Source organism: Pseudorca crassidens, chromosome 16, assembly GCF_039906515.1.
Source record: "Pseudorca crassidens isolate mPseCra1 chromosome 16, mPseCra1.hap1, whole genome shotgun sequence".
Lineage (NCBI taxonomy): Eukaryota > Metazoa > Chordata > Mammalia > Artiodactyla > Delphinidae > Pseudorca > Pseudorca crassidens.
The window spans coordinates 16,205,988-16,227,829 of record NC_090311.1 but is presented as its reverse complement, the minus strand read 5'-3'; the positions used below and the strand labels follow the sequence as shown (position 1 = coordinate 16,227,829).

At 37.1% G+C, this 21,842-nt stretch overlaps 1 protein-coding gene across 1 annotated transcript in view; it reads right to left on the bottom strand.

Annotated features, from left to right (window-relative positions):
- Positions 1–5,145: 5,145 nt before the first annotated feature.
- The window catches only part of CCDC186 (coiled-coil domain containing 186), a 48,617-nt gene continuing 31,920 nt past the window's right edge, over positions 5,146–21,842 (bottom strand). The window contains exons 9-16 of the mRNA XM_067709337.1: positions 21,631–21,717; positions 19,909–20,051; positions 16,508–16,763; positions 15,666–15,855; positions 14,394–14,474; positions 11,753–11,963; positions 10,284–10,503; positions 5,146–9,599 (exon numbers count right to left, since the gene is read on the bottom strand). Of these exons, the coding sequence (XP_067565438.1) occupies positions 9,516–9,599; positions 10,284–10,503; positions 11,753–11,963; positions 14,394–14,474; positions 15,666–15,855; positions 16,508–16,763; positions 19,909–20,051; positions 21,631–21,717 (1,272 nt within the window). The 3' untranslated portion in view covers positions 5,146–9,515. The remainder of the gene's footprint in view (positions 9,600–10,283; positions 10,504–11,752; positions 11,964–14,393; positions 14,475–15,665; positions 15,856–16,507; positions 16,764–19,908; positions 20,052–21,630; positions 21,718–21,842) is intronic.

Here is a 21,842-nt window from a genome sequence, read left to right as displayed (position 1 = left end):
GCAGTGCTTGAGTTATCTATATTGCTTTGAAAGCACCGCAGAACCTAAAGGAAATATTGACAGTGGAGCTTTCTTAAACTAAGAAAATGAGCGACAACCACGTGGCAGGGGTGGCACGTGGTTAGGTGCCAGCTAACCGTCTGCCTTCCTATCTTCAACAGCCCACCAGTGCTTGTGTGTTAGCTAGGGGGTGGCTGGAATTGGAACCCGGGTTAGACCTCCTGACCTCCAGAGGCTACAGGAGGCAAGTCATGTGAACACCTCCCTTTGGCTGGTATTAGTAAAATTCTAAGCCCCATAGTGCTTTTTTTCCCTTTCCTTCCTCCTTCCTACAAAAGGGTGAAACACTCACAGTATGTTCACAGTTAGAACCAGGCCCTCAGGACAAAGTCTATGTGACAATGTCAAACAAGTATTAATTTTAAAGCTCCAGCCATCTAAACACTCCCCCTGCTGACACCTCAGTGGCTGTGCACAAGAGGATAGGGTTGGCTCGAAAATGAGTAACTTGCATTCTTCTCGTTACTTATTTTCATCATGCAGCCGCTGAACCCGCCATCCCATCTTCAGAAATGGCATCAGGCTGCAGGTGTCTCTAGGTTGCACAAAGGTCTGAAGCAAGAATTGAATTATAGACCTTCTCAGGGAATGCTGCTCAAATGAACATTGGCAATACATCACCTTCTCCTACCTCTTTCCAAACTCAATCTTTTTCAAGAGAATAAGGAAACTGAACAATAGGATCTTTCCAGATAGTAACTATGTGTGTGTGCGTGTGTGTATAATCTCCACCCCTCACTCCTCCCTTTCTCTTACTATGCACTCCTACGGTACCAGCATGTGATATGATTCTTAGAATACAATTTTAAAAGTCAACTATAGTGGGCTTCCCTGGTGGCGCAGTGGTTGAGAGTCCACCTGCCGATGCAGGGGACACGGGTTCGTGCCCCGGGCCGGGAAGATCCCGCATGCCGCGGAGCGGCTAGGCCCGTGAGCCATGGCCACTGAGCCTGCGCGTCCGGAGCCTGTGCTCTGCAATGGGAGAGGCCACGACAGTGAGAGGCCCGCGTACCGCAAAAAAAAAAGTCAACTATAGCAAAAAAGAGTACATATTCATTGAAAAATGTTTTGGAAACAAGAATTTAAAGTGAAATATGAAAGTATACCACTCCTCAGGGGAAGCCACTGTTGAGTCTATGTATCCAATCAGAACTTCTCCTTTACATATACACATAGTTGTATATATAACAGTATTTTTTCACTTTGTTGTAAAGGTTATTCTATTAAAGCAACAATTTTTATAATACACATATATATGCATCCTTCAACATTTTGAATAATAGTTTTTTAAAAAAAAACAGGAATTAGCCCTTTATTTTTAAAGACTTAGCTTATATGTCCACATCTCAGAGCTTTGCAGTTTACAAAGTTCTTCCACATTCAGTATCCTATTTAGTCCTCAGAAAAATAGGTTTTATCATCCCAATTTTACAGGTGAGAAAACTGAAGCTCAAAGTGGTAAAGTGACGTGTTTAAGGTTTTACCATCAGTGGCGGGGCAGGGTTGTCCAAGTCCATGTCCAGATCATTTCACAGCCCTCAGTGTTCTCCGGTTCCTTAGATGGAGATGGGGCAGGAAAGGGAGGCTCCATTACAGTCACCAACAGGGCAGCATGAAAAGGTATACCCATAGGTAATTCAGAAGCTTAAGGAACACCTATTCATTGCCCAGACTGTCAAGAAAATTATAATATCATCTATCAACTGTGAGTCCCCGGCAAATCTCTACTGAGTTTAAAAGGGAACAAAATGACTGATTTTATTTCTGTTCTTCTCTGATTGCAGTTAGAGGAAGAGCTTAGTCAAAAGACAATCAGAAAGAGGAAGAAAAGAGGGGCACCAAGTCTCCAACTAAGAGTCTGCTAAATCACACAAACTTGCACATCCATCTTCTTTAATAGATTATTGGTCTTTTGTTTAAACCATATTAGTGCAAAGAAAAAGAATCTAAATATGACTTCAACCCACTCACTGAAGTATTAGTACTTTTGACTTTTGGGAGGCAGCAGAGGATAGTGAAAGGCACCCCCAAACTGTGTTCAAATTCCACCTCAACAAATCCCTAGCAAGAAGATCCTCAGAACTACTGTGCACCTGTTTCCTAACTCATACGGTTGTCAGAGCCTCCCTCAAAGCAGTTCATTAGTATTTGTTCCCTGCCCCTGCCGTGATGTTTGTCCTTTAACTGTGTTCCTTATCATTTCAAAGGGAAAACAAACGTTCTTAAAATGCAAAAGCAATACAGTACATTGTATTTGATTTATTTCTGACCAGAGAGACTAGGTTCTAAATGCTACTGTTAAGTAAATACAGCATTGGGTAAACTCCTAAAACACATTAGAGCACCTCGCAGGACAAACCATGTTCATATATGTAGCTACTTTTCTTATACTGACAAGTGTCCAGAACCAATCAGAGTGCCTTTTAACTTCATTGGGGGATGGATCATGTAGCCAGCTGTATCAGACCATGAGCTCCATGGCCCTCAGGCCATCACCACAGACCTCACCTTTACTTGAACTTAGTCCTTACCCCAACTCTACCCATCCCCCCAAACCTGTTAAGGTCTCTGCCTCTCATCTCCACAGCCTGCAATACAATATGACACCTATTTACCTGTTAATGAGCATTTAAGACAGAGGTTAATCTAGAAAAACATTTCAGTATACTCTGTTTCCTAGGATTGACTGGCTTTTTTTCTTTTTCTGGAAGCTTTAATAGAAGTCAACTTTAAATTACATAATATATGAATACATTCTTTTAAAAACTGAAACAGTCCTTTAACCCTGCACCCCTACACCATGCTCCCAACACACAATCACACAAGGTTAATTTCTACTAGGACTTCAGTGTTTAACTCTCTGGAATCCCCTCCTTCAAAAAAAAAAAAAACATACACATATGATAAGCTGGTACATCTCTAGTTCGACTTATAATTTCAAAAAGGTACAAAGTGAGATCAGGAATCACCATGGACCATTCTCTCTAAACAGCCACATTACATGGGTCTCGCCTCCTGCGGTATATCGTCTACAGCACAGGCAAGCCCGTCTATGACATGGAGCACTTCCACCAGCGAAATAGTAATTTGACAAGGAACTGAACGTGACAAGGAATGTCGCTGAACTTTCTCTTTTCCCTTTAATCTCTTCCTCACTTGACTGACTTGGTAAATAAAAGCCCATCCAAGCAGGATGCTGAAGGAATCGATGAAGGCTGGAAACTCAGAGACAGCCAAACCAGCTCTGCACAGGTAGAGTTCTGGTTGTTGTTTTGGGTGTGATAAGTTGTGTGATGGGGGAGGCAGTGAGTGTGGGCAAAGACAAAAGGAAAGGTCCTCTTCCGCTTTATCCCAAAGCTGTTACTGAAATGGAACGACGTCATGCCTGCAGGTAGAGTGCGATCTTTAAAAACCATCAGCAACGTTTGTGCTTCAGAGTATGCACTTTGCAAACAAGTTACTCAGACTGCTTAAACTTCACAACACCTTTGTGAGACTGTGATATTGGATCATCCAATCTCAGAAGGCACCTGGGGCTTGAGCATGTGGAGCACCATTCTGCCATGAAGTTATGCTTCCAAGCCTCTGCTTTAACTTTTTTTGAAAGTTGGTGCCTTGGAGCTTAGAAGGCATTTAACCACATAAAGAAAAAAGGTAATAAATGTTACAGGCAAGCACACAAAGCCTTTTTACTCATAAATTTTGATAAGACTTAGTCAGTCACTGTTTCAAAATATGATTTCTATAAGAAAGTGGGTTCTGAATTTCAACTAGGAAAGCCAGGAACAGACTTTTTGGCCGGCAAGTCCCAGCAGGGTCTCCCTCCAATCCCTCCAGGCTTGCCCCAAATTAACCCCAAAACAAAACACAAAATCCAGGAAGAAGCCAGTTCAGAGCCCAAAGCAACAGCCTCCTTTAGCATGGACTCCTAGGGACCTGTTTTTTGGGGGGAGATGGGATCTATGGGGGCTCCGGTGGGAATAGAGCTGAAAGTGTTTCATGTGGGCAGGCAGACTAGATCAAGGGCATCAGAGGTAGTGGGCATTTGGGGGTATCTTCCCTGGTCAGACTTCATAAAGAAGAAACTGCCAAAGAAACAATAGCTACTGTGGCAGGTTTAACTGCTATTTCTTGGGACAAGTAAAGCATAAGGATGCTGAAAACACATACACACAATTTCCTGTCCTTGGGCCTTTAATTAGTCATTAAAAGCAAAAACTACACAGTGAAATGGATGATGTGGAAAGCCATTCTAGTATTTAATATAGTTCCCAAGTAAATGTAACTAGAAGTTGACTCTCAACAAGCTAAGTTTTCTTATTTCAGTGAATCCTAAACTTTCAATAGAACTCTTTTTACACTGGGTTAAATGGTAGAGATTTTCCTCTCAGGTCTAACATCCTATCCTTTTTTTTGAAGTACAATTAGGGGGCAGACTGGCAAGTCTGACTGGCAAGAAGCATGGCCTTTGGACAATTTAAAGGCTGAAAATTCTTCAGAAATAGAAAACTACTTAAGTGGATGTTTCTTTTAAAAAATAAGAATCAAGTCTCTTAAATGTAACTTAGGAATTAATGGTGCATCTCTGCAGGGGCAGGGACATCAAGTCTAGTCACACTGTTCTCAGAATCATTAAAAGAGCATTAGCATTGGTCAGCCAGAGGCATCCTCCCAAGTTGCTGGTCCTGAAGAAGTGTGCATTCATTCTACACTCATTGATTGAAGCAGACTTTATTAAGAAAAAACAGACTTGGATTTAAGTTTGTTGGAACGGTCTTTTACGACTGTGGGTCACACTGAAGAACCGTAAGCCAATACTCTTCCAATAACTCACCCTCTTCTTTCATATATTCCTTTCTCTTGCAAACAAATCTACAAGTTGCTGAACGCAGACTATTAAGGATGTCAGGAAAGCTTCCTCTATTCTATCACTTTTACCTTTATTCCAAGGATCCTGATTTCAGGGGATTCTTTCCAATAGTAAACTCTTTAAGGAACGTTGCATAATCTGTGTACTTGAACTGTTAAGAGAAATGGAAAACAACACATTGTGATGTGAAATATCCACCATACACATTACCTTCATGAAATTAATGCCATTTCAATATATTTTTATTGAACGTATTAGATCTTTATTGTTAAAGCTGGATAATTCGGGCAAGTAAGTTCCATAATTTTGTGGAAAATCTGAATTTATTACTGGCTTGTCAAGTTCAATGAGAAATTTTCACATAGGCATGTATAAAAGGCCTTTTATAAAAGGCTGAATTTTGCTATCAATAATTTAAACAAAAATTTAAAATACAATGTGGCATTCAGTTTGCTTACTATTGTTCACTGACTTTTAATGGTAATCAGTAAAGACAAAAATGGAAAGCAAACATTCTTAATCTGGTTTTAAAAAAGAAAATTCAAGCAATCTGTATCAGGTTTTGCCAAGTCTGGAGAATCAGTCTGTTAGCAAGTGGTGTGCGTAAATAAATAAACAAAGATGCCAGTAAAATACAACTTGGTAAATAGGCATTACCTATTTAATAAGTACAATATATACATAAAATTCTCTTGAAAAGCTTCATTTTATACAGAAACATATTTACAAAATGAACAGTATAATCAAACTAAAGATTATCTGTACAATGCACACACATATATATATATGAACTTTGGAAGGTAAACAAGTTTCATCATAGTCAAAATGGACAGCCATATGCATTTTAAAAAAGAATTTCATTCCAGAAGAAAAATACATCTTTAATATACAATTATATTTTTCATTTATTTTCCTGAAAATTCTTTGTTTGGATTATCTTCTCTTGTTCAGCCTTGAAAATCTTCAGGTTTCTAGTGCCACCAACTGGTGTTAAAAATTAACAATCTTAGTGTCAAAAAAGAATTGTTTTGTTTTAAAAAAGTTACTGGAAGATAGACCACTGGACTCAGCATCCATAAGGCAAATTAATGATATGGAATAACATGATTGATAAAAATATTTTCACCACGGTAGCATATATAACATTTACAATATTAACGGTTTCTAGTGCTTTTTTCCTTCTACTGGTAAATCTTGGTCTAAAATTATATGTAAAAGTCTTTAGAGTATACTGCAAAACAAAGTTTGGAAATATGCATGACAATGTGATTAGATTCATCTTTATAAGCATCAAGTAGACATTAATAATTTACTAAAATGGCAAAAATCAAATACCATTTTATAGTCTTTGGATTTTTTTCCTTCTTCTTAAAGAATAAACATCAAGCTGTGAAAAAGTTAGGAATGTGCAGAACCACCATGAAAACAGCAATCTGCTCTCAGCGTACCTCAGCAAGGATTCATTTCCCAAAGCTTCACGCCAGAGTGAGACTTCTGGGTCACCTACTTGCACAAGTGAATTAACCCTCTTCCAACAGGGGCTGGTTGTGAGCTGCAGAGGCTTAAAGAGCCGCTCCTACTGCCTCCCAGCTGTTTTCACTAGACCATAAGCTCCGTAAGGACAGGAATTGCCCTGTCTGGTCTGTCTACCAGTATAATGATGATACCCTGTATGGTGCCTGGCAATAAGAGGTTTCTAATAACTATGTTTATTACATGAATAAATAACATGTTGGTAGCCTGACAAAATTTAATTTCAAGATAATCTGCTTTAAATGGTTATGGATAGAAAGTTTAAAAAAAAAAAACAACACTAAAGTTTAAACTCATTCTTCTGCCCAAACCCACCATTTTCAATCCTTAAAACTTATCAGGCTAACGTTTGAAGTGGTATGGGAAAAAGGGAGTCACAGCAAGTATGCACTTTAAAAGTGAACCTAGCGAAGTGTATACATATATATACACACACACAAAAATCATTTCCTGCTCAAAGAAACCAAAATACTGCTAACAAAAACAGCATTTGATGTGTTCAATTAATAATAAACACATAAAACAAAATTTCTCCTAGATCTCAAGTTTATCTGGACCATTTTCCTTTTCTAGACACCCCATTCTTCTCTCCATATATTCAGTACAGTAAGGGTAGAAGGTCCTCTAAATGTTTACATCAGAATCTGTCTGTGAATCAGTTTAGAGAGAGGGAGCTGATAAATGCACATTTTTGTACACATTTTGCTCAGTCCTGATCCATATACAAAAGGATATAGTAGAAACTAAGGAGCAAAAGGAAAATAAAGCATTTTCTTCAAGTTTTCCACAGTTCCATACATTTATGGGTGGGAAAAGTAATAATAAGTCAAAATATGGTTTATAATTACATTCTTCTAAAATTGTTTAACCATTAAACTTCTCTGAGTGAATGCTGGCACAAATGTTAATATTGGAATGTTTCATTTTCATATGTAATATATGTACGCAAAAAAATGTATATATATTTTTAAGGTGTATAGACATAGAATACTATGGTTCTGACCACTATTTGGTCTCCATTAATATATTTTGTGTCTTGGGAGGAAAAAAACAAATATTGTAGTGTATGAATCTATATCACATAAGAAGCTATATAAATTTAGTTATGTTGACTACTCTAAATAGTCTTTGGGAGTATCGACAGTATTGTCAAAAACAACTAGGAAAATAATTCGGATGTGATTGCACTTACCCTCTTATTTCTTTATTTTGATAAATTATTACTGGTAAAAAGAACAAGATACGTTATGGTAAGGCTAAACGTTTTATAGCTATTTTAAATATAAAATGTTTCTGAACTTGTATTTCCATTCTGAAGTGAAAAGATTTTGTTTTTAGATGACAACATATAACTCAATAGACAGAAAAAATGCTACATTGAATTATCTAATCCTTAGTAACTGATCTTTTTAAGCAATGTTCATTTAAAAAAAAAAGTTAAAACACATTAAAGGGAAATTGCCCCATAAGCCCAGCCCAACTTTTAAAGCCACACAATTCTTGTTTTTTTTGTTTTTTTTTTGCGCTACGTGGGCCTCTCACTGTTGTGGCCTCTCCCATTGCGGAACACAGGCTCCGGACGCGCAGGCCCAGCGGCCATGGCTCACGGGCCCAGCTGCTCCGCGGCACGTGGGATCCTCCCGGACCGGGGGACGAACCCGTGTTCCCTGCTTCGGCAGGCGTACTCTCAACCACTGCGCCACCAGGGAAGCCCTGCCACACAATTCTTTAAAGGCTTTTAATCCACCGCAAAGCTTACTTCTGTTAAGGGGAGAAAGAAGTTGGCGAAAATCCAAAACGAAAATGAGGCTTGCTGCAACATCTGTGTATGTGCCAAGGTATCTACTATAGAAATTATCTGAATATAATGAAATGTGAAAAACCACACACAAAAATTAAAATAAGTGAGAAATTACAAGAGGTGAGAAAAAAATTCAATGACAGAAATACTGATACTATGACTGTCAACATTTAAGTGTACATCATAAATATTGTAAAACTCCAACAGGATACATAAATTTGGTTCTAAAATTCCTTTGGTTACGGAGATGTAATTATTTTGTATTTTAAATAAATATACCAAACATATCATATCTGGGGACTGTAAGATCACCCCACTATAATATATAATTATACCAATAGTAAAGAATGGTGCACAGATAAAATGGTTAACAGTGCCATATGCTGGATTTTCTTGGGAACTGGTTCTTTATAAATATCTTAAATTTATCTTTATACTTGATGTCAGTAAAACTAAAGTACTTCAGTTTCAAAGAATTCATTATTCATCTCTCTGTTCTAATGAGACTAATCCATTTCACATTTTAAAATATAACTGAAGTCCACAGGAATTCTCTAAATGAGCAGATTATTTAAAATCATATTTTATGTAACTGGAGATTTAAAAAACTCAACTATTAACTCAATTCGAATCTGAAAAAAATGTACCTAGCACAAATAAGGAAACCTGACAGGGGCATACAATGCCTGATCATTGCTAGTTACCAAAAGCTAGCTTTCCTATTAGCTTCCATTAAAATCAAATGGTTTAAGAACTCATTGGCATCCCTAATACACAAGCAAATGTTATATTAGAATGTCAAAACAAGTTTTTATCACTTCTTTAGGTTTCTTCATGTTGGAGAAATAGCATATTACTGAATGATTAACACCTGTCCTTTCATGCATAATTTTAAAAAGTGAAATCAATTTTGAGATTATATATTTTAAAGGGAAGAAATATGGAGAAGGGGTTTTCAAAAGCCCTTGTCATAATGTTCAGCACTTCATATGACTATCAGCAAATTAAATAAGTTGTTCTGATTCAATGACAGGCTGTCACCACACAAAAACAAGTTTCATCAAAGCTTACATTCTTACAGTATACACAGCAATGCACTTGTATTGTAAAAAGGTACTTTTTTATACAGATGAAGCAAAACAAATTTTTTACTGGCTGACACACAAAGCAGGGAAAAGTTTCCAACAATACTGGGCAATGGCACCTGCTCCTTGTGTAGCTTTTGTCTGTTTACTGAGGAAGAACTTTGTGTTAGGTTTTCTTCGTCCTCTGTTCTAGGTCGTGCTGGTGTTTAATAAGACGTTCTATTTCTGTTCCAAGTGTTTGCAGATTTTCCTTTAACAATTGGAAAAAGAGGGAAAAGAAAACAGACCTACTAAGTATAATAAGTAAAAAGATTCAGTTTGAACTATTTTTGCCTAAATTCTGAACTGAAACAGTGACAGTCTTAAATGCCATGCAAGATAAACTAGGCACACGGCTGTTTTCAGTAAAGTAATCCTGTACACTTCAGAGTCAGAAACTCTTTTTACTGAAGCTATAGCAAATTTTAGTGCCTAAAAATATTGCCAGATTAAAAAAATTATTTTTTAAATCCATTACTAACCATCAAGGCCCAAACAGCACAGATAGAATAGCTGGGTCAGATAACAGCTGCAAAAAATAAAATAAAGCTGGAATACATTAGAAAATAAATGCCTCAATCTTAAAGTCTCAGTAATCAATTATAACTAACTGTAATATATGTCAAAGGCCACCCATTGCAAAGTAAATTACTCAGTAAATGACTCATCTTAGCGTCTATCCAACAGCTAAACTGATTTTTTTGCTATTTCTTTCTTTCCTGCTAATTTAAAAAATTGTACTTTTCAAAAAGAGAAAAACACAAAATTTTATATATGGAAAAAACGGCTACCCTGCATTACAGAAATAGTCCATCCATGTGTTGGATTGAACTATGAAAGAGGCACCATTTTTGTCATGTTTATTGGTTGGTAAGTGAATGAGAAATACAAATACCTTCAAAGTAATATTTTTCAATAACGTATCCTCCAAAACAGCCTGTAGTTTTCGGTTGATCTCCAAAGAGAGTTCCAATGTTAATCCACTATCAGCTGGATGGGATGTGTATAAAGATGCCATGATGCCACCCCGTCTACTTAAATGGACTTTGTTAAAATCAGATGCCTCTGAAGAAAGTGTGCCTGATTCTTCTCGTAAAACGTAACTCTGAATTATTCTGCAAAATAAAACGACACTATCAGTTATGGCCTTGCAGAATTACAAACACTGTAATTTGCAAGAGTCAACTAATCATAAGCTTAACGATGATTAGCATAAAGTAATTATCTATTAGTTAATAACAGAACTATATTAGAAAATAAAGGGGTTTTCCTTATTCAGATGGTTTCTTAAACAATCCCATTTTTGTTCTAACATGGTATTTAGATTAAAGATACATAAACATTGCTTTTCTATTTTTTCCTTATTACTTTAAATCAAAATATGTGAGCAATTTATTGTTCCAGTTTCAGTTAATATTTTCTATTTTCCTGTCATTAAACTTAAAACTGTGTTTTACTCTTTTTCGTTTAAAAGTCATGGGCAAATTTTTCTCTAAGTCTAAACTTATTTCAAAATAAAAATTTTTAAGTCATGGGTAAAGACCCACAATATTACTTAAATGAATATGGTATCTGTGAGAGGAATTTGGCCCAGCACAGGCTCTGGAGCCAGTCAGAGCTGGGTTTGGATTTCCAACTCTCGGTCTGTCACTTACAGGATGAGTGGTGACTCTGGAACATTTAGTAATTTGACCTGAGCCCCAATTAATTAACTTATCAAATTAGACACAGTGGTCCCCAACCTTTCTGGCACCAGGGACCAGTTTCGTGGAAGACAATTCTTCCACGGCCTGGGGCGTGGGGTGGGCTACTTCAGGCAGTAATGCGAGCAATGGGGAGCCTGCATTGCCGGGAGTTGGGGACCCCTGAACTAGAGGACTCATTCTCTCCCTGGGTAGTTTTAAGAAATCAATGAGATACTGTTAAGTCACAGGCACAGTGCCTTATATTTATATTTCTCTACTATATTTAGTAGATGCCCAATAATAACTCACTATGTCCTGCCCAACAGGAATGATAATCCACAACCCCAGTATCTCTTAAAACCACCATCTTGAAAATAAAAAGCTAAGTAGAGTACTATCTGTTTTTAAGTCCAAAGGTATTTTAGTCTCTTAAAAAATTAGTGTCTACTGAACTCTGTATCACCTTAAAGGAAAGACCTGTGTTTTCTTTAATGTCTGTAGTCCCAAAACCTAGAACATAAATAAGTTATCAGTAAAAGATTGGGAACTGAGTGACTATAGTTTTAAGAACTATTTTTTGAAAGAAAAGCTCTTGATATGACTAATTTTGAACACAATAACTTTACCATGTGAATAATGGTATTTTGAACACACATTACAGTACCATAATAATACATACTTTGTTTTTTTCCTAATTTCTTCCACCAATTGTTTGATGTGATCCTCCATAAATTCTATCTTTTCATTTTTCCGAGCATGTGCCTTCTGCAGCCTTACTATCCTCTCAATCAGCATGGCCTTGTCTACTTCTGGAAAGTTATCCACAGCTACTGACGACCCAGTATTTTCTGGAGATCGATCTTCTGCACTGCTTCGAGCATTGAGGGACCCTGAAGACAAAAAAAAAAATCCACTTATTGTACTTAGTCTGGAGTCAACTCTAATCTCATATATTATTTCTTCTAGTATCATTTTCACATATTCAATTTAACAGAGTTGGGTCCAGAACACAAGTCATACGTGACCTGAGTTCTTGTTTCTGAATACATTGATGATAGAAAAAAGGGTCTAGGGCTTCCCTGGTGGCACAGTGGTTAAGACTCTGCCTGCCAATGCAGGGGACACGGGTTCAATCCCTGGTCCGGGAAGATCCCACATGCCACAGAGCAACTAAGCCCGTGCGCCAAAACTACTGAAGTCAGTCAGAAAGAGAAAGACAAATACCTTATGCTAACACATATATATGGAATTTAAGAAAAAAAAATGTCATGAAGAACCTAGGGGTAAGACAGGAATAAAGACACAGACCTACTAGAGAATGGACTTGAGGATATGGGGAGGGGGAAGGGTAAGCTGTGACAAAGTGAGAGAGTGGCATGGACATATATACACTACCAAACGTGAAATAGATAGCTAGCGGGAAGCAGCCGCATAGCACACGGAGATCAGCTCGGTGGTTTGTGACCACCTAGAGGGGTGGGATAGGGAGGGTGGGAGGGAGGGATACGCAAGAGAGAAGAGATATGGGAACATATGTATAACTGATTCACTTTATTATAAAGCAGAAACTAACACACGATTGTAAAGCAATTATACTCCAATAAAGATGTAAAAAAAAAAAACTACTGAAGCCCACGTGCCTAGAGCCTGTGCTCCGCAACAAGAGAAGCCACCACAATGAGAAGCCCGTGCACCACAACAATGAGTAGCCCCTACTCACGGCAACTAGAGAGAGCCTGTGCACAACAATGAAGGCCCAAGGCAGCCATAAATAAGGAAGGAAGGGAGGGAGGGAGGGAGGGAGGGAGGAGGGAAGAAGGGTCTAGTATGTCTCTCAGGAACAGAATGAGTAAGTGCAATAGAGAAATGAGAAATTCCAGAGAAGTCAGAAAAACAAGTCTGAAGTGACACCAAAATTAAACTGAGACAGACACAGATAAAGACAGAAGACAGAATATAGCCAGTGGGTTAAGCTCTGGAGCCAGTCTTCCTAGGTTCAAATCTTACTTCTCCACTTTCTAGCTGTGTGACTTTGGACAAGTTAACTCTCTGTATCAAGGTCACTTCGTTTCAAAATGTGAATCATAATATGATTTGCCTCGTAGGACTGTTATCCTCATTTAAATTAGTTAACATGTCTGAAGTGCATGAACAGCATACATAGTATGCACTAAGTGCATGTTAGCTATTATTTTTACCAATATCATTTGAGAAGAATTTCTAATCCTTTTTATTCTACAAAGACACATTTTTTTCCTAACCCTATTATGTAGATTTAAGACAAGTAATATATCTTATCCAAGGTCATGCACAAATAAATGGTAGAGCTGGGATCTAAATACCCAATGTGTAATCTCAAACCCATGTTCTCTCTACACAATTTTCCCACTATTGTAACAGTTGATGATGTTTTTTCCCCTAATGTGCGACTCCTGGGAGGCAGTGTATGTAGTGGCGTGCAGACTCCAGAGCCTGAGAGTTCCGTTACTGTGGATTTTGGGAAAGTCATGCAACCACTATGAATCTTAAGTTTCCCCATCTGTAAAATGGGAATACAACACTTATTTCACATGGCTGTTCTGTGAGTAAATGATATGTTTAAAACGTTTAGCACGGTTCCTGGCATTCCAAAAATGGTAAATATGCTGATATTTTGCCAATTATAATTTTCACAGTGCTACTGATCATAATTTTATAGATTCAATTTTTGCTTTAGACTATAGGTATATTTACCATGAGAAAAGCAAAAAGATTTAAAAATACACAGGCATAAATATATATATATATAAGCTGATATATAATGATGACCATTTCATTAGCTCTCAGGTGTTAAAAGTAATATAAAATTAAAAGAAAACGAAAGCGCATACTACACCAAATCTCTCTATAGATGGATACAAATCTGAATTTAAAAATGGAAGAGTAAACTGTTGCACAGAATAAAGAAGCAGGTATGGAAAAGGAGGTAGGAAGACAGATGGTATAGAAACCCATGACAAACTTGAAACCCTAATGATTAAACATTTAACTGGAAATATTTTTTACAACATAATTATGTACAACTACTGCTTTTTATAATTCAAAATTAAAGAAAAGCATATCGATACTTTTTAAACAAAAAATCCTATTTCTTTTCCTTTCTTTTTTTGACCATGCCGCAGCTCATGGGATCTTAGTTCCCTGACCAGGGATTGAACCCACACCCTCGGCAGTGAAAGCACAGAGCCCTAACCACTGGACCACCAGGGAATTCCCAAAAAATGCTATTTCTTTTTATAATCAATCACTAAAAAACAACTGTAAAAACATTAGTTTTTCACCTGATGAACTAGAACGACTTCCCATGCTGCTGACTTCTTTATCATAGCTTCCATTCTCAACCTGATCTAACTTTCTTCGTGCTGCAGGAAAAAGAAATGGATTACTTGTGACAACTGTCATGACCATTGGCCCCCACTATCTCTGATTTTAATTGCTAAAATCACTTAGGCCAAAATGGCATAAACAACAAGAGAAACTTCTTGAACATGTACTTTCGAAAGGAGGGCTGTAGGGTCATTCATATAAAATGACATCTAGAAATGTACAGGTCATATACAAAATATATGGAAACAACATTATGGTAACAACTGATACAGGCATCACTTAGGTACACAGAACCTAACTTTTGGAGTCCTGAAAGATTTCGAAGAGCTCCACACTACCACAAATTTCCCCCAAATTTCCCTTTAATCACATCTATGAAAACAAACTAAATTCTTATGGCAAATATCTGAATATATTTATATTAAGTAAATGCTAAGTCTCTTTTACCATATTACTATATTTCACCCTATTTTAATACAAATAAAGCAGTGGGGAATAGTAGAGAATAGGATGTCAGAATACATCTCTTATTCATCTTTGTATCCAATCACATAGCACAGACCCCCAATTTGTATGAATTTTTAAATGTAAGAAATCTGGGTTCCAGTTCTAGATGTTAATTGTTGTGTCCAGGTAATTTATAACCTTTGTGGGTCTCAGTTTCCCCTAAGAATAAGGGTTAGGGTTCAATGATCTCTAAGTGAGAGGTCTACAAGGTGGGGGCAGGTACCCTAGATGCTGCACGAAACAACTCACAGACAAGGGTAGGGAGAAAATATCAGAACTCTATTTATACTTATATTTAATCTAATCTTTTTAAATTTGTATTTTTCATGTTTTTCTAATGTGCATAAACTAGAGTAATACATGTTTAAAATTTACAAATAACTAGATACAAATTGGAGAACAAATACTTAAATACTTTTTTATTGACAGCAGTATGTGATCAACAAAGTCTAGACACTACTGCCTTGGTAAGGTACTTTCTCAATTCTTACATTTTGTGGTTCTGTGAATAAATGTCTTTTAACATAGAACATGCTATAAACTATTCACGGAACTACAAGAAGGTCAGCCATGTGGTTTATTAACATTAATACATTAAAAAGAACATACAGCTCTAATCAATGTGGGAGAAACTGATGTAAAATATACTTTTTCTATAAATCCTTAACAATGAAAAGAAACAAAAACATTCAAGGTCTAAGTGTAGAAAAATTTTATACCTTGCTGAAGTTGTTTGGTAAGATCCTTGACACTAGAGGCATGTTTACGTCTTTGAGTTACTAATTCATCTTTTAATTCTTCCACCTGGGTACTCAGTGTTTTAACTTCGGTTTGTCTACAAGTGAGTTCAGCTTGCAGAGTCTGGACTTCCTCTTTTCGCAGTTCTTCTTCTTTTAACAATCTACTTTCCTAAATATTAAATAAGATAAAAAATACCAACTTTAATATCTGTTTCAATTACTGTTCACAGTTTAAAACCTTAAAAATACAAGGTCTTTCATAGTAAATTCTTCTGTCATCACTCATTATCAGGTTTTGTTTACGAGCTCCTCAAATTCTTTATACAGTAATGCAGGGGGATATATTAATGCATCTGCCATTCTATACATGTAAAACAACATGTGATACAGGTCTCTGTATTTTTTTTTTTCATGTCTCTATTTCTGGTTTAAAGTCTCAAATTATTTCTATGAGTAACCTGAAGATACTCTCACTACTTGGAAATATTAAACCATTTTTAAGCTACAAAAATATAGAAATTTAAAGTTCTTTTAAGAAATATATAATAAATCCAGTTAGGAATAACAAAAACCCTGGTTTTCTTACTTTCAAAAGTGAAATATTTCTTCCTAACGATGTTAGGGAAAAATTTTTATTATAAATTACATAAGTTGAAAGGAAAAACTGACATTTCTCATAGCATTTGAAATTATCAGAAAGTCAGTGCCAAAAAAAAAAAAAAAGAGTTTAATCAACTACCATTAAGTTTATGCTTTTAGGGAAATTTAATTTGTGCTACTTGCTATGTTGCTTTAAAAGTTAAATGTACACTTATACTTACCAAATTAATATTTGTCTGTTTCATGTGTTCACATTGGCTTTGTAACTGACTTTCACTACAGGAAAGTTTATCAAACTGTGACTGCAAAGAATTGGATTCAGATTGAAGTTGTGCATTCTTACTAGTGAGCTTTTCTGTAAACAGTAGTAGCTCAGATTCTCTTTTCCTACTGCCTTCGATGTCTTTTTGTAGGTCATTAATCAAAGAATTAAGACTTTCCACTTCTTCCTTCAAATTTTCAATTTCTTGTTTACCTCTAGAAAACAAAGTTTACAATTAAGAAAAAAATTAAACTATTAAAAGACATTAATGGTTTGAGAATTTTCATCAAATGAAATTCTTTATGAAGGTACTCTTATTCATTCATCCAAGTATTTATTTGGATTACTATGAATGCCTAACATATGCTAGGAACTAAGAGCTGGGAATATACATAAGCAAGACTGACATGGCCCCTGCTTTCAAAGAGCTTTTAGTCAAGTAGTGTGAAAAAACATTTTTGATGATGAGCGCACAGAGTGGGTCACCTAAGCTAGTGTAAGTGATGAGTAAACTAATATTTAAAGGGTTAGCAAACTTTTCCTATAAAAGGCCCACACAGTAAACAATGTAGGCTTCTGGAGCATATGGCCTTTGTTACAACTGTTTATAACTCTGCCACTGTAGTGTGAAAGCAGCCACACATAATACATAAAGGAATGAGAGTGGCTGTGTTCCCAAAAAAAAGTTTATTGACAGAAAGAGGCAGTGAGCTGGATTTGGCTTCTGGGCCATAGTTTGCTAATTCCTGAGCTAAAGGGAAAGTAACAGTGAGTGGGAAAACAAAATATGTTCCAGGTAGAGGAAACAGTATGTGCAAAGCTGGGAAGGGAACAAGAGAATGACTTCTTGTTGGTACTAACAAACAGATGTTCAATACTGATGAGGATAAGGACAGTACTATATCCTAGCACTTAACACAGGGCTCGGCACCTAGGAGACAATTAATTAACATTTGTTAACCAACTATTGCTGAAATACAGAATAAAGAAGGAGAAGGCACAGAGGGAGAAGCAAGGTTACTAATGATCTTTCAAGCCATGTTAAGCCATCTGAACTCACTAGGCAATCCTTGAGGCAATGGGAAATCATTGAGAGGTTTGAGATTTCCTTTGTAAAAAAGATTATCCTAACCACAGTGTAGGAAACAGACTAAAAGGGAAGCAAAAAAACAAAACAAAACAGTTTAGAAGCCCTGGCAGTTTGCCGGGAGAGCTGATAATGGCTTGGACAATGGTAGCAGCAGTGGGGATGTAAACAGTAAATGGATTTGAAAGACATTAAAGAGTTAGCATCAAAAATATTTTGTGACTGGTTACATGTGTGAGGGAAAGGAAAGAAGAGCCAAGGGTAACTCCCAGGTTCCTGGGTTGGAAAATCATGTGGATGTCACACTCATCATTCATCTCAGGAACATCAGAGAAGCATATTTGTGGACAAGATACATGAATCAGTATTGGACATATTATAAGTTTGAGGTGTCTTTGATACTTGTGTATCTGGAGCTCAGCAAAAAGGGTTGATGATAATTAACTTGAAGGTCCTGCAGCACACTACTGGAAGAGTTGGGATCACCCAGGGTTATAATAAAATAAGAACAAAAAACAGCTTTATGACATAAAGAGAAGGCTGCCAAGGAGACAGAAAAGATTGGCCAGAAAGTGGGGAGGAACATCAGGAAAGTACAAGGAAATGAAGCCAAAAGAACAGAGCATATCAAGAAAGGTAATGGGCTTAGTGTGTCCATACTGAAAATTCAAGCAAGGCTTAATCTGGGAAATATCTACTATATTTAAGGATGCATTAGCAGTCTGTAATGGAATGCTGGGGCATTAGAATAAATGGAGAGGAACAGAAGAACAAAGCATGTGAAGAAATGGAGAACAAGCACAGATGATTCTATAAAGACATTTTTGGTTGTGAAGAAATGGAGAAAGGAGATCATAGGAGTTTTGATGTTTTTAAGATATAATATTTAAATGTAGAAAGAAGAAAAGTCAGTAAAAAGAGGGAGGTAAGAGATAAAGAATAAAGAAGGAATAATCAAGGAAGACCCTGAGAAGGCAGAAGAGCATGGGATCCACAGTAGGAGTAGGGACCACAATTTGATTCAGAAAGAATAGGAACATTTCTTCCATAATAACAGAAGGAAAAGAGAAATGACTGCAGATGCAGGCAAGTTCATAGGACTGATAGCAAGAGGTTGAGAGAACTGTCACCTGACAGCTCCCTTTTTTTCTGTGAAGTAAGAGGTAATCGCCTGACAAGAGTAAAGAGCAAGGTGAGAGGGAAGATCAGAAGTGTGAAGAAAGCAGTAAGGTTTGGAATAATGCTAAGAAGATGGGGAGAAGGCTCTGACTAAGGACATATGGTAGGACTGGAGGTGCATTAGGATTCCCAGTTGAGGTTGGTTGCTAACCATGAATTTATAGCAGCATCAATCTGGATGATCTTGAGGATTTCTTCAGCAACACTCAGCAGCCTGGGTGTTGGTAGGGTATGAAGAAGAAGGTATCTGGATCCAGCCTGAATCCCGGCTCTCTCAGGTAATGTCGTAAGTAGAATTTAGCTAAATGGCTTTATAAGAAGCCAAGGAATAGGACTTCCCTGGTGGTGCAGTGGTTAAGAATCCGCCTGCCAATGCAGGGGACACAGGTTCCAGCCCTGCTCCAGGAAGATCCCACCTGCTGTGGAGCAACTAAGCCCGTGAGCCACAACTACTGAGCCTGCGCTCTAGAGCCACTGAGTCCACGCACCACAACTACTGAAGTCCACATGCCTAGAGCCCGTGCTCTGCAACGAGAAGCCACCACAATGAGAAGCACGCACACCACAACAAAGAGTAGCTCCCACTCACCGCAACTAGAGAAAGCCCGTGTGTAGCAACAAAGACCCAAAGCAGCCCCCAAAAATAAATAAAATAAATTTATAAAAAAAAAGAAAAGAAGCCAAGGAATAATGTTACCTCCTGACCTTGAGCTACATACATGCAAAAATATAGACATAGATACATATCTATCTTTTAGAAGAAAACCTACTGTGTATAAGTAATAGAATTTGAAAGCTAAGGAATGGATAAAAAACTACAATCCATTCTGTCTTATAAATAGTTACTGCCAAAAAAAAAAAAAAAAACTACTGCCAATATTTAGGGAATATAAACTTTGATTTTTTAGAAGCCGTGATGGGAACTACAAAGAAAACCCAAAATAAGTTCAAATGAAGACAGGAATTAAAGTTTTTTTTATCTAGTAAAATATAAAATTACTCTTATTTAATGCAACAATTGCATTTAAAAACAGAAACAAGATAGAATCAAAAAGCCTGTTGATTAGCATAAACAGAAGTTGCTCATTTTATACCTTTGATGCTGCTCCTGTATCTGACCTGCAATTTTCACTTTGTCCAATAAATTCTGAATTTCAGCTTTTTGGCGATTAATAATTTCTTTATATTTTGATAGTTCATCTTCTGTTCTCAATCGTTCATCTTCTAGACATTTTACCTATCAAATAATCATAATTGAGTTAAACTACAAACAATATTTTCTTGTTCTTTATTAGCTATTTCAGACAGTGGTTATATATTAATAATCTAAGCTAAATTCTGAAGCAATATTAATTAACATGAAGAAAATATAATAGGAAGTTAACAGTCTTGGGTTTCAGTCTCAGATTTCTCATGATTTAGTCATGGGATTTTTAACATGCCACTTCATTCTGGCTGAATCTCCATTTTCTCATCTGAAAAGAGGATGTACCTTCCCTATCTGCCTCAAAGTACTGGCATGAAGAACAAATAGAAAGGTACATGAAAGACACTTTAAAAATTATTAAGTGATCGCAAATTCAAGGTGGTTACCTAAAAGCCTATTTCTAAATAAATGAAAGATATATAATGATAACATATTTCACACTTATATTAAAAGGGCAAATATTCTTAAAATGAGAACCATAACACTGGAAAAGATTTAAGAGGTTGTTAGAAATTAAAACTGTATACAAGGGACTTCCTTGGTGGTCCAGTGGTTAAGAATCTGCCTTCCAATGCAGGGGATGTGGGTTCAATCCCTGGTCAGGGAACTAAGATCCCCCATGCTGCAGGGCAACTAAGCCCATGCACCGCAACTACTTAGCCTGTGTGCTCTAGAGCCCACATGAGAGCCCGCAACTAAGAGAGCCCGCATGCTGCAACTACTGAGCCCGCGTGCCACAACTAGAGAGAAGCCTGCGTGCTGCAATGAAGAGCCCACATGCCACAACGAAAGACCCCACATGATGCAACGAAGATCCTGTGTGCTGCAACTAAGACCCAATGCAGTCAAATAAATAAATAAATAAACAAGCAAGCAAGCAAACATTTTTTTTAAAAAACTGTATGCAAGACTATTAAATATACCTAGGAGAAATGTAAAGGTTTTCTATTATTTTCTTTCTTCTTTTCTTTTCTCATTAATTAATTTTATTTATTTATTTTTGGCTGCGTTGGGTCTTCATTGCTGCGTGCAGGCTTTCTCTAGTTGCAGCAAGCGGGGCTACTCTTCGTTGCAGTGCGCAGGCTTCTCATTGTGGCGGCTTCTCTTTGTTGCGGAACACAGGCTCTAGGCACGCAGGCTCAGTAGTTGTGGCTCACAGGCTGTAGAGCACAGGCTCAGCAGTTGTGGCGCACGGGCTTAGTTGCTCTGTGGCATGTGGGATCTTCCCAGATCTCCCTTCCCAGGGCTCGACTCTGTGTCCCCTGCATTGGCAGGCAGATTCTTAACCACTGCGCCACCAGGGCAGTCCCTTTCTATTATTTTCTGACACAGCTCTAAAGCCCATGTAACAGAGGACCAAGGATAACTTATAGATAAAGCAAATGTGCTGTGAAACAGGAATGTTTGGCAAACACTTTAAAGGGACTGAAATGGAAGACACTTTTATTTCTCTAAGAGTCAATTTTGTTGCTAGGGAATTGACATGCTACTATTTGATTTTGGAATATTTCTATATAAATATCCTTTCCCCGAGATTTAAAAATCAGAATGAGTACAAAATTAAAGATAGTTATCCTTCCTCTGGAGTCATGACTAAAGACTGAATTACCTTTGTTCTCAGTGTTCGTAGCTCATCCATGCCCTCCTTAAATGTCCTCTTCAGATCTTCTAGTTCCTTTATTTTGGCATGATGCATCTTTAAAAACGTTTAAAAGAAACCACAAATCATTATATACTAAACCAGATCTAAAATTTATTACCTGCTCCTTCCAGAAGGCCTTAAAGTAGCTGACAATAAGTACTTGTTCTTTCTCTCCTCTA